The sequence below is a fragment of the Solanum verrucosum genome, unplaced genomic scaffold (assembly GCF_900185275.1).
Source record: "Solanum verrucosum unplaced genomic scaffold, falcon-dt-bn FXZP01000182.1, whole genome shotgun sequence".
Classification (NCBI taxonomy): Eukaryota; Viridiplantae; Streptophyta; class Magnoliopsida; order Solanales; family Solanaceae; genus Solanum; species Solanum verrucosum.
The window spans coordinates 6998176-7022030 of record NW_026020378.1 but is presented as its reverse complement, the minus strand read 5'-3'; the positions used below and the strand labels follow the sequence as shown (position 1 = coordinate 7022030).

Genomic DNA, 23855 nt, shown 5'->3' with positions numbered 1-23855 from the left:
TAATTTTTCAAGTTGGATTTCTAGGAATTGTATTGTAGACCCATTTAGATTTTACCCTTTTGTTTTAAATTCAAAACAACCCTAAAAAACAAATGGTGATTACAGACAACAAAATTTCAATAATAAAGAAATTTGAACGATAAATTCTTCACTATCAGATGACAAAATTTGAAAACCATTAAAAAGAAAAAATGTATAACCATTCAGAGATTTAAATAAAAATTTAGAAAGCAATGGAAGAAATCAGTGGTAGGCAAATCAAGAAAATAAAATTTGCCTAAATAGTAGACGTGGTTTGATGAGAAAGAACTATAATATAGGTATTTATACAAAAGTGAAAGATATTGAATAGCCAATCAGATTGGACCAAGTTTATAGACGCGTGGGGACTTAACACAATTTTTTAATTGGTTCACGGTAGCGAAGATCTCTGTTTGTGATAGTGAACAACAACAATAATAAATATATTTAGTGTAGTCTTATAAAGTAGAATCTGAAGATGGTAAAGTGCAAAGATATCTCATCTCTTCTACTTTAGAGATATTACTCTTATTTAGAAGAGGGAGTTGTGAAGGACTAACATAGCTCCAACAAGTTGTTCTTAATGTAATTTAAGTTGTACTATGGGGCCCATTTTATTCAACAACTATTAGCATCTAAGTTGTACTATGTTAGGGCCCACCTTATTCAACAAGTATTATACTAGCATTGATGATACATAAGTATTAATTATAACTTGGCGTGTAAATTCTTTAAAATAATTATTGCCTCGATTTTTTTTTTACATTTATTTTTAATTTTAAAAGATTGGAAATTTTATGTTAAAAATTTTAATAATAGAAAAAATGATTTATTTAACTTTTATCATCATCAATACTATTAATTTATTTGACCTTTTTTCTTAATCTTCATCTCATCATTAATGTTATTTCTATAATTTTCTTAAATCACTTATTTTTTCTTTTTTAACTCTTTTATATATATATATATATATATATATATATATATTATATTACTTTACTCTTATTTAGAAATGAGAGTTAGAATGACTAACACAACATCAAATAGATGTACCAAAAGTAATACAAGTTGTACTGTATTGGGGCCCACCTCATTACACAAGTACTACTCCCCACTCATATCAAGACACATGTACTATGTAGGGAGTTAGGAAGGACCAACAAGGACAAATATGTAATTTTCTTAAGCTTACCCCACTCATATCACAAAGACACATGTACTATGTATAACACATAGATGCTTTTTATATTATCAATGGATTGATCCATTTTCCCCTTACAGTCTTATAATTTCAAAATCGTTAAATTTCTCTTAATTTTCGAGTAAATATCTCAAAAGATCATCCAACATTGAGAAATTATATTGTAAAATTATTCAACTTTATTTTATACTTCTTATTTATATTACTCTTTATTAGAAGTGAGACTTTAGAGGACGAACATGACACTACAAAGTTGTACACAAAGCATTTCAAATTGTACTATAAAATTCATTGTCACTCATTAATTGTACACGTGTCTTTCTACATATACAACAACCCACATGAATAATTACTTTTCTTACTTTTTTTCCTCAGTTTCTCTCTCTATATATTCATTTTTTTCCTTTTTTTCTACTTTCCATTCTCCCCTTTTACTCTCTTTAGTTTATCTTTCATCTTAAATTTTTCATACATCTTTAAAATATTTTGAATTATTAATTATTATGAATTATAATATTTTGATTTTTACGTAGTTTACAAATATATAAATTTCATTTTTACAAAATTGAAGATACCATACGCAAATTTACGATCAAACTTAAACTATTTGATTCTCGAGAAATAAAAAGTGTCACATAAAATGGGACAGACGAAGGATAACTCTCAATTAAATTTATTTCACTTTTTATTTTCCATTTTTAACATAATTTTTCAAGTTGGATTTCTAGGAATTCTATTGTAGACCCATTTAAATTTTACCTTTTTGTTTTAAACTAGAGAATTTGGTCGCACTTCGCGCGATCATTAAAAATTAAATATTTTTGAAATATATTGATAACAATTAAAATGGAGCTGTTATTTTATCTTTAAAATTAAGTTTGAGTGAATTGAATTAGTAGAATGAGAAAACATATTAAACTAATAACTTTTTAATGTTATTAAATGCATTTTCTTTTTAATTGAGTAGTAGTAGATTAAAAGTTCCGAATTAGGATATTAAAATAATATCTTACTCTCTCCTTAATTATTATGGTATTGCAAATATTTATTTTCCTTAAATGGTGATTCATTTTCCATTTACAGTTATATCCAATTAATTTCTAATGTATTGAATGCGGTTATGGGATATTGAAATAATATCTTTATCTTTCCTGTATCATAATAAAATTATAATTTAACATTTATTTTTCTGAAATGATAATTTTGTTTTAATTCCTAGAACATATTGTTTACTATATTGAATGTAATTATAATAAAACATATTGTATTTAGCATGATAAAAGAACTCAAAAATTTGAGAAATTAGATAAATAGTAATCTTAGCTTCTAAGAAATGTCACATCATCATTTACATATCCAACTTTTATATATATACTAGGTAATGTTGCCCGTGCTATGCACGGGCACGGGCCCAATAATATAAATGGTATGTTTTGGGGCTAATAACGGAGATTTTGAAGCGATTGTTTGCGTGGATAAAGGAATAAGTTTTTTATCACAAACTTGTACTTTATTTGACGCTATTCAAGGCACAATAAGACTATCCACATACAACATTTTTGAAATATTTTATGTTGTCAATTATCATGATTTATAGTATTTTTACGATAGATTCACTTAAAGAATGAGTGGAATTTTTTGTATTTTTTTTTCAAAACATATTTTATGTTGTCAATTATCATGATTTATAATATTTTTACACATTTTTTAAATATAAAAAACCCAAAAAAAAATAAGACAAATAAATTAAAATGGACCCAATATATGTTATTTTTGTTGTCTCAATTTATGTCACACAAATAAAATTTGGAGAGTCATCCAAATTTTAATTTTTTTTAAAAAAATGTTTTAAGTTATTAATTATTGTGATTTATAATATTTTGATGTAACTTTCAAATAACCAACATTACTGGTCACTTTGTCCTAATTTATGTGATATGGATAAAAATACAAAATTAACTCTTTTAAAATGTCTTTCAGATATTTTAAGTTGTTAATTATTATTATTTATAATACTTTTTTGGTAATTTTAAAATGATATGTGTTATTTTTTCTGTCCTAATATATGTGAGCCTGAAAAAATTCTGAGACTGAACCTATTTTATTATATAGCTTTTAAATATTTTAAATTGGTAATTATTCTAATTTTTAATGCTTTTTAAGTCATTTGTAAATGATATATGTTGCTTCCTTTGTCCCATTTTATATAGTATAAATAAAATTCCCGAAACGAACTAAATTTTTAATATATTTTTTAAAATATTTTAAATTATTAATTATTGCGATTTATAATATTAAAAAAAAAGTACAAAACTTGTATCAGCCTAAAAAAATGACCACGATAATTCGAAGCCTACAGAAAGCAGTATGGTTGTATGTAATTTTTAAATACTTAATATATATTACTCCACTTGTCTCAATGTATGTAGCATTGATAAAATTTAAAGATTCAATCAAATGTTGTTAATTGTTAACATTTATAATACATTTTACGTAGTTTTCAATAATTTCACATTAAACAATACATATTACTACTTTTGTCTCATTTTATGTGACATTGATACTTTTCTGCTTTTTCAATAAATATTTTAAGTGGTCAAAATCACGATTTATTGTATTTTATACATAATTTTTAACGATAGATTAATTTCAAGAATTAATCAAATTTTTTTATATGTATTTATTTTTGAAATATTTTATGTTGTCAATTATCATGATTTATAGTATTTTTACGCAATTTTTAAATATAAAAAAAAATTAAGACAAATAAATTAGAAATTATCATGATTTATTATGATATTATATAATAGTAGAATATATATTATATAAACACCCTTTTATTATATAGTAGAAATTACAATTACAAAATTAACCCTTTTAAAATGTCTTTAAGATATTTTAAGTTGTTAATTATTATTATTTATAATACTTTTTTGGTAATTTTAAAATGATATATGTTATTTTTTCTGTCCCAATATATATGACCCGGATAGAATTTTGAGAGTGAACCTATTTTATTATATATCCTTTAAATATGAAATATTTTAAGTCATTTGTAAATGATTTATTATATTATATTATTATATGTTATATAAACTCCCTTATAGTAGAAAAATAAATATATATTATATAGTAGAAAAAATGATTTATTATATTATATATTATATATTATATAGGGAGTTTATGATTGGACATCACAATGTCCCATCATAAACTCCCTCTTATATAATAAGAGAATTTAAATATGAAATATTTTAAGTCATTTGTAAATGATTTATTATATTATATTATTATATATTATATAAACTCCCTTATAGTAGAAAAATAAATATATATTATATAGTAGAAAAAATGATTTATTATATTATATATTATATATTATATATTATATAGGGAGTTTATGATTGGACATCACAATGTCCCATCATAAACTCCCTCTTATTTAATTAGAGAATATATAAAAGAGTTAAAAAAGAAAAAATAAGTGATTTAACAAAATTATATAAATAACATTAATGATGAGATGAAGATTTTGAAAAAAACGTCAAATAAAGTAGTAGTATTGATGATGATAAAAGTTAAATAAATCATTTTTTCTATTATTTAAATTTTTAACATAAAATTTCCAATCTTTTAAAATTAAAAATAAATGCTAAAAGTAAAAATAAAAATCGAGGCAATAATTATTTTAAAGAAAAATATAATCAAAATTGTCAGAAAAAATTGATAAGAATAAATAAGTATCTATTACTAAGAATGGTGTCACTACATTTTCTATTTTAACTTTATTGTTACATATAGATAGAAACTTTTAGAAGAAGAAATGATCCAAAAATTTAAAAATAATGATTCCTTAAATGGTGATTCCTTTTCCATTTACAGCTTTTCAATTAATTTTTAATGTATTAAATATGGTTATGGATATTGGAATAATATTTTTATCTTTCCTTAATCATAATAAATTATATTTTAACCTTTGTTTTTGTGAAATGATAATTTTCTTTTCATTCGTACAACATATTGATTAATATATTGAATGTAATTATAATAAAACATGTTGTATTTAGTATGACAAAAGAATTCAATTTTTTAAAAATGAAATAAATAGTAATCCTAGCTTCTAAGAAATGTCACAAAAATAAAATAATATATATATATATCTAAGAAAATGATATAAATTACATTAATGATGAAATAAAGATAAAGGAAAGAAGTAAAAGAAATTAATAATAATATTGATGATGATAGGAGTTAAATAAATTATTTTTTATATTTTATAAATTTTCAATATGAATTTTTCAGTCTTTTAAAATTATAAAATGCTAAAAAAAATAAAACTAAAACTAAAAATCGAGGCAACAATTATTTGAAGGAAAAAATAACAAAAAATGTCAGAAACATTGATAAGAATAAATAAATATTTATTGCTAAGAAGGTGTCACCCCACATTTTCTATTTTAGCTTTATTGTTACGTATAGATAGAAACTTTAAGATGAAGAATGATCCAAAAAATTTAAAAATGACAAATCAATTATGTAAAAATACATGTGTAATTCTTATAAAGTTATAATAACTAATTTCTTCAAATAAATAATTAAATAAAGAAAAAAAATTAATTAAGAAAATAATATAAATAACACTAATTATGAGATTAATAGCATTGATGAGGAAAGGAACTAAATATGATCATCTTTTTAAATTCTTTTTTAAGAAAATATATATTAACTTTAGTTAAAAATAAATAACAAAAAAAAACTTTAATTAAAGATACAAAAAATCAACGCAAAATAAAAGAAGAAAGAAATTAGAAGAATAATGAGGTTGAAAGAAATAATATCTAATTTTCTCTCTTTTCAAATCACAAAATAATTTTTTGCTTGTTCTCCTCCTAATTTGATAAGAATTCTATAAATAGAATGATTTTTCTCCAAATAATTTTTCTTACCCTTTGAAACACTAATCCACCTTCTTATAAATTTCTCAACCACAATGAATTTTCTCTCCTTGTAGGAGGAATAAATATTTTTTCAAAAAGTCTTTTATTTTGAGGAGAAACTTTTGTTACATGATTCTTTCTTTACATTAATGTCTTCACAAGAATCATGAGATATTCTCTCTTTCTCTTTTGTTAAAAAAGTCACATGACCTAGAAATTTGATGGACATCTTAACGACATTGTAACGACCCGAAAAATGATAGAGTGAAACTAGAGCCTCACATGTGAGTTTGGAGTCGAGAACTTAATGAAATGGTTATAATTGAATTTGACCCAAAAAGTTCTTAAAAATGTGCTTCGGAAGTTACCGGAAACTTGTTTAGCTGTGTATTAAAAGGTCCATTTCGTTTTTCGAAAATCCGACTTCATATTCTTGTTTAGGGGGTCAAATTGAGTGGGAAATGGGTCTAACCCAAATTTTAGAGCAACCGTATCAAAATCCGAAATTTCCAAGTGAAGCCTTTTTCGAGGGTCTACTTTGGAGGGTCATATCTCCTAGCACACAAATTATTTGGGTGGCCAATAATATATGCATGGAAAGCCCTTTGAGTTAGCTACCTAACGCACTTCGTTTCACCTCATTCGGAGTTCGAACGAAGAAGTTATGCCCATTTTCGTAAAATCTGTCCGGTAGGAAATGGCAATTTCCAGTATGCGGGGTTACTGTTCACCCGCCTCATTTTCTTTTCTAAGTGTTGGACCTTTTTTTTCAAAGGACTTATATTATTTCCTAGATACCATAATCCAATTCCCATCCCTAAAATCATTTCCCTCTCTCAAAAACTCTCTCAAAACCCCAAGGAAGCTCAAGGTGAAAGATGGAGCTAGGGTGGATGGTGGCTATTGATTTCTTCACCAATTTCGTTTGGTTCTTGAAGATAAAGGTATGGGGATCCTTTATCCTTGATCATTCTTTCTTTCAAGGAGCCCAATCAAAAGGTTTTCAAGGTCTTTCAAATACACCAAAATCCTATTTCGAATTCTAAGCATGGGTCCTTGCATTAAATGATTTCCAATGATGTTTTATGTTGTTATAAATGATTATTGATGGTTTTAGGAAAGAAATCTTCATGAACCCATGCCTTTACAAATTCTCTAAATTTGGCCTAAAGTGGGTGTATTGATTTTGTGTAATTTGATGGACGATTATTGTGTAAATTGTTGTGGGCTGTTCATGTATGTATTTATCTATGTTGATTTGTTAAGAATTGTTATTGAATTGAAGGATGTGGATGTTAGCCTTGAATGGGCAAAATTGTGAATTGGTCTTCATGTTGATTATGGGCTTATGCTTAGCTTAGTTTGTATAGTTGAATAGTTGATTTCTATTATTATCTATGCTTATCTATTGTGAATTGTTGGAGAGTTGAGGAATGGTGATTGTGGCTTGGGAAAAAGGGTAAGTGGACCTAACTTCATTGTTAAGGTAGAATTGATATAGAATTGTGATAGATTGATGTGTGATCCACTTATGGTGGAGGTGTTTACTTATTGAATGTATTGTGTTTATGGCCTTGGAGGCATTATATGAGGAATTGAAGTGTTGACATGATATCATATATGTGAATGGGATGTGAAGGACTTGAATGAGAATCAAATGAAGTAAAGGCAATCATGTTGTGAATATAAAGGTGTTCATGTGATCTCAAGGTGATCTTGTTTAAAGTGTTATTGTATTGTGATTGAAAGTGTGTCCTCTATTATTGTTCATATGTGACGATGATGGAATGTGAAGGATCTTTATAATGTGATGTGTGTCTTGACTTGGTAGACTTAGGTGCCTCTTCTTGATACATTAGAAGCTTTGTTGAATATGAATCGATAGGATATGGCATTCCTTTCGGATGTAAGTGACGAAACCTATTTTTGAGCTGGATAGTGTTTGGTATTTTAGGCATATCTCTTACTCTAGAACTTAGTTTGCGGTGAATAAATATGATTTGGAAAGCTAACTCGTATACCTACAACTTTTATGTTTATGTAAAATTCTAATTTAACTGTTATGGATACGAAATATGGGTCCTTATGATCATTTATGAACTCTTGAATTATGGAATTACTACTACACATTCTATTAGGGTCTATTTTTGCATATTATCATGAAATGGAATTATTATGTGATGTTTATGGTTTTCATGCTTCCATGATCAAATTATGAAGGTTGATATATATATGTATGTTGTTGGTGGGCTGATTTATATGTATTTCGAAATTGGTTGGACTTAGTACTCTTGAAAGACATGATTTTATCTACATGAACAATAGCCCACCATGTGTTTGATAAAATGCCATTTATAGAATTCATAGGAAATGGAAGGTCCAATGTACATCCTATGAGTCGGATGATTATATAATTATTGAAATGATGATGAAAGGGATACATGTATATGATTTTCTCAATATAGTGTTGTGAGTCGACCAAGCCTAGTACGGGGGGTAGTAGGCCCGTATAACCGTATCGAGGGGTTGGTACCTTGGTTGCCTAGTACGGGGGGTAGTAGGCCCGTATAACCGTATCGAGGGGTTGGTACCTTGGTTGCCTAGTACGGGGGGTAGTAGGCCCGTATAACCGTATCGAGGGGTTGGTACCTTGGTTGCCTAGTACGGGGGGTAGTAGGCCCGTATAACCGTATCGAGGGGTTGGTACCTTGGTTGCCTAGTACGGGGGGTAGTAGGCCCGTATAACCATATCGAGGGGTTGGTACCTTGGTTGCCTAGTACGGGGGGTAGTAGGCCCGTATAACCATATCGAGGGGTTTGTACCTTGGTCCCTAGCTCGGGGGGTGGTAGGCCCGGGTAACCACATTGAGGGGTTTGTACCTCTTTCGCCTCTCCAAGGGGGTGGTAGGCCTTGGAAATACTATATTGATGGTCACTCACCACACATGTACTACGCCCCACTAAATATGATTTATTTTATGTAAGCATCATTATACATATCATCTCATTAATATGCTATCTATCGGGTATGATTATGCACTTTGCCTAGAAAGTCCTTATCTAAGGTAATCTTGGGGAACACTTAAGTGTGCTTGAAGAGGATTGTGTGGGCGGTCACTTCTTGTCTCACTCAAGTGTGTCTTAAGGTTATATTAGGTAGAGGTCCTATGGTAATAAAATGACATGTGTCCTTCTAAAGTTAAGCATGGGTTGTATATGGATTTATGTTAAGTATATGTATGGTTAGCTATGGTCTTATATGTTAATGTTGACTTGTATTATGTCTCTTATACTTGTAACGGAAACGTTTTATCAAAGGATATGAAAGCATACATTTCTTGTAAATGTCCGTTGTGCATATTTTCTTGCATGGTCTCCATACTTAGTACTTAATTGTGCTAACCCCTTTCTTTCGCTTTTTGACTAAAGTGTAGGGATTTGGAGATGGTGATATGTCATGGCTACTTGTTAGGTTTTTAAGAGTTGAAGATGAAGACTTGGTGAGTCCTCATAGATTCGAGGGCAATAACCAACATGTTCTTTTTTTATGTCTCTCTAGTATTTGCTTAAGTTTTGAGTGGGCTTAGTCCCAATGTTATATTCAGGTATTAGATGGTTTTGAGACATATTGTATAAAGTCTAGAAAGTCTTCCGCTTGCTATTTATTGAAAGTATCTTCGTGTGTGAAGAAAGTTTTTAATTCCTTATGGTTTTGGTGTCCATGCAATGAATGAATGCTAAGAGGCTTGTATTAGACCTCTTCGAGGTCGAGTACGCCGGTTACGACTAGGGGGTGCTCCCGGGTCGTGACAGACATAAGTTGATACCATATATTCATCATCATCGTCAGAAGAAGAAGAGCCAAAGTGAAGAAATTTGTTCTTATTGTTACAAATGCTCAACTATTTTTATTTTATTTTATAGGCTAAATAATTATAAATAGTTATGAAAAATGAATAGTTTTTATCTTTTCATCTTCCATTCCATTTACTTAAATCTATATTAGTGTAATGGATGTTATAAAGGGCATAATTAATTAGGTATGACATAAATACTTTCAGTTTTTTTTTTACAATACAAATAAAAAAAATACAAAACAAAGATAAAATGTCAAAAAAAGGAGAAAAAAATGAATAGAAATGTTGGCCATAGAGAGGTGCCACATCATATTGTCTATATTCAGCTTTATATATATATATATATATATATATATAGGTTCATACCCTTAGATGTTATTTTATTACTTTAGCTGGCATCGACATTTTTGTAAATCTGATATCTACTTTGAAACATTTTATAATGTGGCATAGGCTGACAATTGAGATCATAAATTTAAAAATAATAAAATTTAATTTATTATAATACTAATATCAATATCATAAAGATATATATATATATATATATATATATATATCATTTAAAAAATATATCAAAAGTATTATAAATTGTAATAATTAACCGCTTTATTTTTTTAAAATCATATAACTAATTTGATTTACACTCCAAAATTCATAGGTGTCACATAATTTAGACATTAATTCTTTATTACTTAATATATGTAATTATATCAATGACACATAAATTGAAATTAAAAAATTACATATTTTATTTGAAAATGACGTAATAGTACTATAAGGTATAATAATTAACAACTTAACATATTTTAAAATTTTAGTTAACTCTCCAAATTCCATATGTGTCATGTAATTGAGACAGAGAGAAACATATATTGGTTTAAAATAAATAAAATATTATAAATTATAATAATTAACAACATAAAATTTATAAAAAAAATCCTTTAAAAAAATTTAGTTGGCTCTCCAAATTCAATCGGTATTACAATAATTAAAACATAGAAATTAGCATAGATTGGAATCGTGCTGACATTTATGTTTTCATTTTTAAAATTTTTTATTTTATACTTTATATAAATAATTTTTTTATGTAAAAAGTATTATAAATCATAATATAATATAGCTTAAAACATTTGAAAACATATAAAAAGTTTTTGTTAACTTTTAAAATTTCATCTATACCACATAAATTGGAAGAAATATAGATATATAGATATTTTAAGTTGCTAATTATTGTGAGTTATAGTACGTTTTATATAATTTTCATATATATTACTCGCTTTGTCCTGATTTATGTGACACAAATGAAATTTCAAAAGTCAATGAATTTTTTATAAGTTTCTTTTTATATTAACTTGTTAATTATTGTGATTTATAATATATTTACGTAAAACATACTCTAAATAAAAATAATTAGCAACTTAAAATATATAAAAACATACTAAAAAATTGATTAACTTCAAATTTCATATGTACCACATAAATTGAAACTGAAACTGAAACAGTAACATATATTGGGCCCCGTGCTAGCACGGGGTCCCATATCTAGTATATATAGAATGTATACTACCTGCACAAAAAATACACAAAAAAGAAACATGAAAACTCTAGAAATACTTAAACAAAAAAATGTCAAAATTGAGCATCTTGATACTCAAATGCATGTTTTTATTTGGGTAATGATAAATGGTCATAAAATTTGACCAGATTTTAAAAAATCTATAATATTTTTTTAAATTTTAAAATAAACTGATATTTTTTCCATTTTTTTAGTTAAAAGATATTAAAATTAAAATGGTAAAAATGTTCAAAAAATTAAAATAATATAGGTAAAATATCATTCTGACCAAATTTTCTGGCCAATTTTTTTTTTTCCTTTTTATTTATAAGTTTGACTTTAGTTAGTGTAAAACTCATGATTAATTAAATCGAAATAAATGCACCCTTAAGTGCTGACATGACAAAAAGACATGTGAGAGACAAAAGAACTGATAAAAAAATATTTCAATAATATTTTAACTTTAAATATCATTTTTCAACTTTTGCCTTTAACTTTATTTTCTTTACTTTTTTCATTTCTTTTTCCTTTTTCCTTTTCCCCCCCTCTCGCTCTCTCTCATCAACACCCACCCTACCTATAAATCTCCATCACCATTGTTGAACCATTATCACCATAGCAGCCTCATCTCCTCACCCATCTTCTAATACTTTTTCATAATTTATCTTACTATTACTCACATCCATTAACCATCAAAATCACCAAATAATCATAAAAACTATTATTTATGTAGTAAAAAAATAAATTAAAGTCATTAATTTTTTTTGCTGAGGTAAAATTTATCAACCTTCAGATCTTATTTTTAGTCTTTATTAACGTCCGATGAAGAAATCTAACCTAAACATAATAAGAATTTCACGAAGTTGAGCAGCAACAATCAATTGATTCTACTCAATCTCGATATTTCAGTGATTTTTTAAAGTGTAGAAGGAGTAAATTCTCCACTATTTAAAAAATAAATAAAAGGGTGTATTCATCCTCAATTCTAAGATGATTAGCGAGAACTTCGAGCTTGAAATTGGAATTACAATTGAAGAATTTGAGTGAGAGGGGTGAAAATGGAGGTATAAATAGCTAATAAAGTAGTTGTAGTATTGTTGATGAATATTGATACTTAATTTGTGGGTTATAGAAGGTGGGAGTGGGGTTGGGGGTGAGGAGTGATTAGAGAGGAATGAAGTGGAGAGAGACAAAGGTTTTGGGGGAGTTACAGTGAAATTTTTTGAAGCATGACTTAGGACAAGTGAAGAGGAAGAAGATGATGAAGAAAAGAAATATAATTACGTTTTCTCTTTATTTTTATTTTTATATATGTGATATTTGACAACTGGCAACGCGTGGTGCACACTACATGGAAAGAATGTGGTTGTCTAGTTTTAGGGTTGTTTATATTTCGCTTTAAAATAGTTTAAGGGGCTAATATGACCCCCATAAAGTATAAGTGTATAGTTGAGAATTCGACTATAGATTAGGGGATTATTTGGCCATTTTCTCAAATCTAGAGAAAATGGTCAAATGCCTCCCTAATCTATAATCGAATTCTCATCTACACACTTATATTTTACGAGTGTCCTATTACCTCCTTAAACTATTTTAAAATGAAATAAATGCACCCTTAAGTGCTGACATGACACATATAGTGTGCTCACTCTCTTAAAGGCATGTGAGAGACTAAATAACTGATAAAAAAATATTTCAAAAATATTTTAACTTTTTGTTAAATATCATTTTTCAACTTTTGCCTTTAATTTTATTTTCTTTACTTTTTTCATTTCTTTTTCCTTTATCCTTCCCCCCCCCCCCCCACCCCTCTCTCTCATCAACACCCACCCTACCTATAAATCTCCATCACCATTATCACCATATCAGTCTCATCTCCTCACCCATCTTCTAATACTTTTTCATAATTCATCTCATTATTACTCATATCCATTAACCATTAAAATCACCAAATAATCATAAAAACTATTATTTATGTAGTAAAAAACTAAATAAAAGTCATTAATTTTTTTGCTGAGGCAAAATTTATCAACCTTCGAATCTTATTTTTAGTCTTTATTAACGTCCGATGAATAAATCTAACCTACACATAATAGCAACAACAAGCATTGATTCTACTCAATCTCGATATTTCAGTGATTTTTTAAGTGTAGAAGGCGTAAATTCTCCACTATTTAAAAAATAAATAAAAGGGTGTATTCATCCTCAATTCTAAGACGATTAGCGAGAACTTGAAATTGGAATTACAATTGAAGAATTTGAGTGGGAGAGGTGAAAATGGAGGTTTAAATAGCTAATAAAGTAGTTGTTGTGGTGTTGCTGATGAATATTGATACTTAATTTGTGGGGTATAGAAGGTGGGAGTGGGGTTGGCGGTGAGGAATGATTAGAGAGGAATGGGGTGGAGAGAGACAAAGGTTTTGGGGGAGTTACAGTGAAAAAATTTGAAGCATGACTTAGGACAAGTGAAGAGGAAGAAGATGATGAAGAAAAGAAACATACTTACGTTTTTTCTTTAATTATATATATATATATATATATATATATATATATATGTGTGTGTGTGTGTGTGTGTGTGTGTGTGTGTGTGTGTGTGTGTGTGTGTGATATTTGACAACTGACAACACGTGGTGCACGCTACATGGAAAGAATGTGGTTGTCTAGTTTTAGGGTTGTTTATATTTCACTTTAAAATAGTTTAAGGGGCTAATATGACCCCCGTAAAGTATAAGTGTGTAGTTGAGAATTCGACTATAGATTAGGGGGTTATTTGGCCATTTTCTCAAATCTAGATAAAATGGTCAAATGCCTCCCTAATCTACAATCGAATTCTCAACTACACACTTATATTTTACGAGTGTCCTATTACCCCCTTAAACTATTTTAAAGCAAAATAAATGCACCCTTAAGTGCTGACATGACATAGAGAGTGTGCTCACTCTCTTAAAGGCATGTGAGAGACAAAAGAACTGATAAAAAAAATATTTCAAAAATATTTTAACTTTTTGTTAAATATCATTTTTCAACTTTTGCCTTTAACTTTATTTTCTTTACTTTTTTCATTCCTTTTTCCTTTTTCCTTTTTCCCCCCTCTCGCTCTCTCTCATCAACACCCACCCTACCTATAAATCTCCATCACCATTGTTGAACCATTATCACCATAGCAGCCTCATCTCCTCACCCATCTTCTAATACTTTTTCATAATTTATCTTACTATTACTCACATCCATTAACCATCAAAATCACCAAATAATCATAAAAACTATTATTTATGTAGTAAAAAAATAAATTAAAGTCATTAAATTTTTTGCTGAGGTAAAATTTATCAACCTTCAGATCTTATTTTTTGTCTTTATTAACGTCCGATGAAGAAATCTAACTTACACATAATAAGAATTTCACGAAGTTGAGCAGCAACAATCAATTGATTCTATCCAATCCCGATATTTCAGTGATTTTTTAAAGTGTAAAAGGCGTAAATTCTCCACTATTTAAAAAATAAATAAAAGGGTGTATTCATCCTCAATTCTAAGATGATTAGCGAGAACTTCGAGCTTGAAATTGGAATTACAATTGAAGAATTTGAGTGGGAGAGGTAAAAATGGAAGTTTAAATAGCTAATAAAGTAGTTGTTGTGGTGTTGTTGATGAATATTGATACTTAATTTGTGGGTTATAGAAGGTGGGAGTGGGGAGTGATTAGAGAGGAATGGGGTGGAGAGAGACAAAGGTTTTGGGGGAGTTACAGTGAAAAAATTTGAAGCATGACTTAGGACAAGTGAAGAGGAAGAAGATGATGAAGAAAAGAAATATACTTACGTTTTTTCTTAATTTTTTTTATATATATATATGATATTTGACAACTGGCAACGCGTGGTACACACTACATGGAAAGAATGTGGTTGTCTGGTTTTAGGATTGTTTATATTTCGCTTTAAAATAGTTTAAGGGGGTAATATGACCCTCGTAAAGTATAAGTGTGTAGTTGAGAATTCGACTATAGATTAGGGGTTATTTGGCCATTTTCTCAAGAAATCTATTGTAGCAATTTAAAAAGTTAAGGATGTTATTCAAAATCTGTTATAATCATATAAATATTCTCTTATTTATAGGACCAACACTGCAGTGACTAATTGTACCTGATTTAATGCAAGTTGTACCCTGTATTGGGTCCATTTCAATTCAAGAAAAGACCAACTTTGCATTGCATTGTAGTATTGTACTAAAAGAAACATTAATTGTACTGACAATTGCTAGAACTACGTGTAAGCTTTTCATTTTCACTTTTTAGTCCCAATTTCTAGGCATTATTGCTTCTTTCTGCTTTCCTCTTTCCTTCTGCATCTCTCTTTTGTCAAAGTACTTTTAATCCTATCTGCAAAATGGATGAATTTTCTTGCTCCTTCTTTGGCGTGTTTTTGGAGGGCTCTTCTCCTTCTGTTTAGTTGTTGGTTAGGTTTTTTATTTCTGAAAATTTTATGGGTCCTCTATCTTAAGGACAATTGGAGTGGGTAATGATACAGAGAGTTTCATGTCTTTTTCTATGTTGATAATTTAGCTTAAAGGTACTTTTTTTAATTTGAAAAGTTTTTATCCCTTGTTTGCATGTCATTTTTTAATTTCAATTTTGTAATGTAAGGGGATTTGGGAACGTCACAAAAAGAAGCAAAAACAGAGTTTCTGTTATTCAAATGTGAGTGCAGAATTCTCAGATTTAGCTAAAAGAGTGGCTTTTTTTAATGGGTTCAAGAATTTTCATGGCAAAATTTGAGAATAAAAACGGAAGAAATGAACTTCAGACAAAGAGCAAGAATAATTGAGTTTCAGACATGTGAAGAATTGTCAAAATGGAGAAAATGATGCTTTTTGTTACTATTTGTTTAAGAAATTTTCATGGCGGAATTTGAGAAGAAAGTGGGACTCAGAGAAAGCTCCAAATTTGAAGTTACTGCATGTCAGTGTTTTGCTATTTCTTCAATTATTTACCGTTAAGCACTTCAATTTGAGCCACTTTTTCTCTAATCTGTTTGTGTTTATATTTGTTTTTTCTCTTTCTTATGAAATATGAAGCTATTCTCCCTTTGATGTATGAACATTGCATTACATGATAGTACAAATAACAACCTAAATCAGTTAAACTAAGTTACTACGACTCTTCAAAGATCTCATCGAATGTGTGTCGGATTTTTGGAGAGTCCCCACAACTTAGCATTGCAACAAAGGTTGTGCACATTTATTATTTTTATGGTAGTTTGGATCATAATCAAGAAAATTATCTTATATGCAAGCTTAAATTTGAAGATCTTAGTGGGGACACTTTTTGTTTTCAATATGACTTTTTCCTATTTGAATTCCTTACAAAATTTTCTTTAGTGCGAGAGTTCTAGGTTATTGATTTTGTATTGCTTTAAAAAACTGTAATTGGCGATAATAAAAGATTATGTGCAAGTTCAATGTAGTTATTATTTATGACTGTGCGAAGCGCGGACAAATTACCTAGTTCTAAATAGTTTGAATTGAAAAGTAACAACTCATTACTAAAATATTAGAATATGAATGGTCATTCAAGTATTAAAATTAGTTATCTCACAATTATAATTATAAATATAATAATTCCTTTTGAGATAATAAATAATATTTTCTCAACAGTTAATATGAAAAAAAGGCTGATATCATATATGTACTCCATTTTTCCCACTATTGATCCGTATATATAAATTAAGCCAGCAGGACTTATTTATTCATCGTAAATATGTATTTATTTGGACTTTACGTAAAAGGTTCAAATACATCCCCTCTTACTCAATGGGGGTCCTTTTCACTTTTACCATTATTTTGTGTTTTTCTTTGATTTTTAATTTTAATTTTTCAAAACTTTTTTATGAGATATAAATTTATATTTTTTCACCAATTATCTCATAAATTATACTCCTTCCATCCACTTTTAATTATAATATTGCGTTTTTTAAAAGTCAACTTAACTAATTTTCAAAGTTAAATTAAATTACATTAATTTGATATTTTAAACAATAATTCTAGATATTCAAAAACTATATGAAAAGTACTATAAATTGCAATTTTTTTTATATCAACGTGATGAAAAGATAATCATAAAATGTTAGTCAAAGTTCTTTTAGTTTGACTCTAAAAAAGAAAATCATGACAATTAAAAATGGACGAAAAAAAATACTTAATTAGCATAAATTAACTTTTAAGGAAAAATAAATAAAGATCATCTATTAAAAGAACAATCGTCAAACTAAAAATACTAAATGACAATAAATCCCACCCACCCACCTCAACTCTCTACTTCCCTTTGAAGCATCACTCATCTTTATAAACACCCATCCATCATTAATTACAACCCAAGATTTCAAATTTAAAAAATGACCAATCTTTTGTGGCTTTGCCTTGTCCTATGGATTTCAACAGCCACACTTTTTACAACCTCCTCTGCTATGCCACCATCAAATCCGATTAAATGCAATGACATTAACTCAAATTGTCAACTCTCCAACTCCTATGGTGTTTGGGGCGATAGACAAACATGTCACGCCCCAAACATCGTCTATCCAACAACCGAAGAACAACTTCGTCAAGAATTAGCCAATGCAAACAAAAACAACCTTAAGGTCAAAATCGTCACGAAATTTTCACACACAATTCCAAAACTAGCATGTCCTAGTAATTCAAAAAATTCCCTCTTCATAAGTACCGAAAAATATGATTCTACGATCGATATTAACATGGAAAGACTTACGGTCACTACTGATGGTGGAGTTGGACTACGTAAACTTATCGATACGATAGAAAAAGCGGGATTGAGTTTGGTAGCGTCTACGTATTGGGAAGGCGTGACGGTTGCCGGAGTAATTAGCACGGGGGCTCACGGTAGTTCGTGGTGGGGCAAAGGAGGAGCAATTCATGATCATGTTATTGGTCTTAATCTTATTGTACCGGTTAATGAAAATGAAGGTTATGCTAAAATAATTAAATTGACACCACAAGATCCACTTTTCAATGCTGCTAAAGTTTCTCTTGGATTGCTTGGCATCATTTCTAAGGTAAGAAATGATTTTTCTATCATATTAGGGTGTGTTTGGTAGGAAGGAAAATGTTTTTCTAAAAATATTTTCTTGAAAAACAAGTAGATTTTTTATTTATTTTCTCATGTTTGATTGGTGAGTAGAAAATATTTTGCGGAAATTTTTTTTAGTGTTTGATTTATGAGTGAAAAATGTTTTGAGAAATATCTTTTATTTTTACTAGAGTAGAAAATAGAAATTGAAAATATTTTTTAAAATCAAACTTAATTTTTTTATGGGGGTGGGGGGGCTGCCGGGGGAGGGGGAGGGTAGGGGTGAAAAAATAAAAATTTGAAGTTGAAAATATTTTTTAAAAATATACTTAAATTTTTTTGGGGGTGGGGGGCTGGTAGGGTGGGTGGGTGGGTCGGGGCGGGGGGTCGAGGATAGGGGTGAAAAAATAAAAAATTGAAATTGAAAATATTGTTTAAAAACAAACTTAATTTTTTTTTGGGGTGGGGGGTTGGTAGGGTGGGTGAGGTGGGTTGGGGGGGGGGGAGATCAAGGGTAGCGGTGAAAAAATGAAATTTTGAAGTTGAAAATAATTTTTTAAAACAAACTTAAATTTATTTTTTGGGGGTGGGGGGCTGGTAGGGGATGGGTGGGCTAGGTCGAGGGTAGGGGGTGAAAAACTAAAAATTTGAAATTGAAAATATTTTTTAAAAACAAACTTAAATTTTTTTTTGGGTAGGGGGACTGGTAGGGGGTGGGTGGGGGGGGGGGTTGAGGGTAGGGGTGAAAAAATAAAATTTTGAAGTTGAAAATATTTTTTTTAATAAACTTGAATTGTGTTTGGGGGTGGGTGGGGGGTCGTAGGTAGGGGTGAAAAAATAAAATTTTGAAGTTGAAAACATTTTTTAAAAACAAACTCAATTTTTTTTTAGGGAGGGGGGTGGGAGCTGGTAGGGGGGAGGCCGGGGGGTGGGGGGTCGAGGATCGAAGTGAAAAAAATAAAATTTTGAAGTTGAAAATATTTTTTAATAACAAACTTAATTTTTTTTAAGGGGGTGGGGGTAAAAAAATAAAAAATTGAAATTAGAAATATCTTTTAAAAACAACTTTTACTATTTTTTTTTTGGGGGTGATGTGGTGATAGGGGTGAGGGTGGGGTAAAAAAATTGAAGTTAAAAACATTTTTTTGAAAATAAGCATTAAATTTTATGATTTTTTTGAAAATGTTTTCCTTCATACCAAACACACCCTTAATCTTGCTCATGGTTTATAATATTACGAAAATCTTCTTTATTTTGATTTTTTTAAATGCAAATCATTATAATTTTACTAATTTACACTTTTTTTATTAGTTAGTTAACTAAAAGAATTTATGATATGAGAAAAAGTAAAATTAGTCAAAATATAGTTATTTACATTAAACTAAACAGTTTAAAAGAAATGTTTTTTTTTTTTACAAAAACAAAGTAAGAGATGCTTTTTGTAATATTGTTGTACCGATCATCTTTCTTATTTTACAAATAATTAAGAATAATTGAAATCCCCACCATTACAAATTTGTCTAGTGACACAATTGATTTTTGACTTGTCTCTAAATAGTATGTAATGATTGGGATCATGTCATTATTTATGGCTACTAAAGGAAAACATTATTTTTAGTGGGAATTGATTCTTTGTTATCTAGGTGAATAACTTAACTTTAACTTCAATCAAGTGTATCATTTCGTTTTTGTAGTATGGATGTCAATACGTACGATTAGATAAATTTTTAAAAAATGTGTACATAAATACCTAATTTTGAACTTTTTATTTTTAATACTAGTAAACATTATAGTATTAACTTTGTAAATGTGTAGGTGACGTTTCAATTGGAGCCAGCATTCAAGAGAAGTATAACATTAAATTTCACAAATGATAGTGGTATTGAAGATGAATTTATGGAACATGCAAGGAAAAATGAATTTGGTGATATTCAATGGTACCCTTCTAGACAAATTGCTGTGTATAGATATGATAATAGAGTCCCCTTAAACACACCTGGTGATGCTCTCAATGATTTTCTTGGATTTCAATCTAATCCTATTTTGGTCTCCAAATTTGTTCGAGCCGCAGGTATTATTTCACTCAGATACATCCATCTTATTATTATTATTTTTTATAATTGTGGTGTTCGGGTCAGTTTACGCATACCTAGACTAATTCCACGAGATATATGTCACTGATGACTAACCATACAAATAAATTATATCATTATAATAATAACTAATAACGGTGCAGTCTTCTGATGTTACGACCTAATGCTCTCTTGTGAAGAGCCAAAAACTCTTGACGTAGGAAGGTTCGGTCCAGTCTGTTCACCTCAATTTGCTGGGTGTGGCGACTTCGTCTTAAGATAAGATATAGGCAATAAGACTTTAAGCGCACCTGAGCGCCTTTTCCCATAGAGAATATTGGGGACGAAAGTCTCTGGGGGTTCTATGGAGCAAGTCTCCCATTGCTTTTGCAAACCAGTGGGGACAACCCCCCCAAAAAAACAAGTTGATAGATGGGAAAAAATCACCTAGAATATTTGTCTCTGGCTCTCCGCACCCTCATGATTCTCAGCCCTACTTCATTGGCCACTAGGCCGAACCCATCTTATTTTCAAAATCAAACATTTAAATCCCTCAACATAGAAGTGTCAAAAATGAGCCCAATTATAGGTAACCCGCCCAAGATAATTTAAATTGGGTTCAATCTCAACCCATTCAAGCATTAGCCTATTTCAAGAGAATCTTCAATTAAACCCAATTTAATCTCCAATTTCAATCTGTTTTAATACTTTTTATTTGCATTGATTTAATGTATGTTTTGAATGTATGAATTATTATCTATTTTATATCTTTTAGGATTTATCTATCAATTTGTAACTTTTTTTAATTTTTTTTTCATGAGTTGAAATTCAAATTGTGGTTAAAAACTTAAATAAGAATATATTAAAATTATTGAGATTAAGCGGGTCAAGACCCAACCTGTTTTATACCCGTTTTATCCCAAAGTAAATTTGGGCTGGTCAGGACCCAACCCAAGTTCTATTCAATCCATTTTAATATCTTCAATTTCAACCCAATCCGCCCATTTGACAGCCTCAACCTAATGAAAGGTTCAAGTGTTGTTTCAATTTAATTTGATTGTGCAGTGAAAAATTAAAACTAATTCTCATAGTAATATTATTTTTGATTTGCAGAAAAGGGGTTTGAAAATACAAGAAACGTTGGTGGAAAATGCACAATGGCAAGTTTTTTCGTGGCATACAAAAAATTGATAGCAAATGGATTAAAAAACAACAAATTAATCTTCACTGGTTATCCAGTAGTAGGCCATCAAGGCAAAATGCAATCTTCAGGTTCTTGTTTATACTCATCCTCTATAGACATCACTAGCACATGTGCTTGGGATCCAACAATCAATGGACTCTTCTTCTATGAATCCACAGCCATACTCCCATCTTCTAAATTCGGAAATTTCATACGTGATGTTAAAAAATTACGCGATTTAGTCAAGCCAGAGAACATGTGTGGGGTTGACATATATAACGGATTTCTATTTCGTTTTATCAAGGCCTCGGATGCATATTTAGGCCAAGGGGAAGATTCAGTGGTCGTTGATTTTAACTATTATCGCGCTAGTGATGCCTTGACCCCGCGATTTAATCAAGATATTTGGGAGGAAATTGAACAAATGGCATTTTTAAAGTATGGGGCTAAGCCACATTGGGCTAAAAATAGGAATGTAGCATTTGTTGATGTACAAAAAAAGTATCCAAAATTTAACAAGTTTGTTGCTGCAATGGTACAATTGGATCCTAAAAATATGTTTTCTAGTGAATGGTCTGATGAAATATTGTTTGGGAAACAAGAAGATTTTAAAGGTGATGGATGTGCCTTAGAAGGGATGTGTATTTGTTCAGAAGATAGGCATTGTAGTCCATCAAAAGGGTATTTTTGTAAGCCAGGACTTGTTTATCAACAAGCACATGTGTGTAGGTTTTCATCAATTTCAATTTTCAACAAGTTGAATAAACATTTTATGTAGTGGAAATTGATGTCTAAATAAATGAAAAATGACATATTTTAAGTGACTGGTTACTTTATTTATGTAATCGACTCTCGAAAACACCTCCATGAATTTTCTCATAATTCTAAACTGAAAGTTATGTAATAGTAGCACTAAATACTGTGTCTTAAATACATATATTTTTTATTTTGTCATTAAAATATTATATTTCAGCTAATGTTGCTTGACAACTACAATATATAGACTCGTTCATTTTATTTCAACCTAAATGCTTGCTAAGAATTATCTTAGCCTCATTATCGACCAATTCCTAATCACAATCTTAGATTTCATAATTTGATCTAGCTAATTAACTGATATTCATGTCATTACACCCCCAACAAGAAAAACTCATGGCCACAAACAAATTTTGAGATAGACTAGGCATTATTGTACCTAGGGTGTCAAATATGCGTGGTGAGTTGAAATTAGAGATATTAAAATGGGTTGAAATAGAAATTGAGTTGAGTCCTGACCAACTCAAGTTTACTTTGGGCTCAAATGAACTTAAAACGGGTTAGGTCTTGACTCGCCCAATTTGACCCGCTTAATCTCAATAATTTTAATATAATGTTATTTAAGTTTTTTATGATCACAATTTGAATTTAACTCAAGAAAATTTTAAAAAGGAAGTTACAAATGGATAGATAAGATATAAAATTGATAGTAATTCATACATTCAATATAGAACATACATTACATCATTGCAAATAAGGAGTCTTAAAACGGGTTGAAATTGAAGATTAAATTGGGTTCAATTGAAAATTCTCTTAATATGGACTAAGACTTTATTGAATAGAGATTATTTTTATTTATTTGTTGGAGTCACCACTTGAAATTGAGTTATAATGTTTCAAGTCATCTATTCTTTTTAATCTCTAATCAAAATAAAATGACTTTTTATTTGGTCTGCAAACTAGAAATTCAGGAGTATTTATTCTCCAATGTCAGCCTTTACTTGATAGAATGCTAGGTAGAATTGCATCCTGGACTACAAAGTTCTTGGCTTACTCTGATAGACTACAACTGATTAAGAGTGTCTTATTTGGAATCCAGAGTTTTTGGTCACAAATATTTGTTTTTCCTCGAAAGCTGATAGCATTTATTGAAGCTATGTGTCGAAGTTTTCTCTGGAAGGGGGAAAGAGATATC

General features: G+C 29.4%; 1 protein-coding gene across 1 annotated transcript; it reads left to right on the top strand.

The window, feature by feature from the left end:
- Positions 1–17957: 17957 nt before the first annotated feature.
- LOC125838665 (L-gulonolactone oxidase 3) lies at positions 17958–22682 on the top strand. Its single transcript, XM_049517706.1, has 3 exons — positions 17958–18635; positions 20465–20720; positions 21835–22682. The coding sequence occupies exons 1-3, from the start codon at positions 17958–17960 to the stop codon at positions 22680–22682; spliced, it is 1782 nt and encodes a 593-aa protein (XP_049373663.1).
- The last annotated feature ends 1173 nt before the right edge of the window (positions 22683–23855 follow it).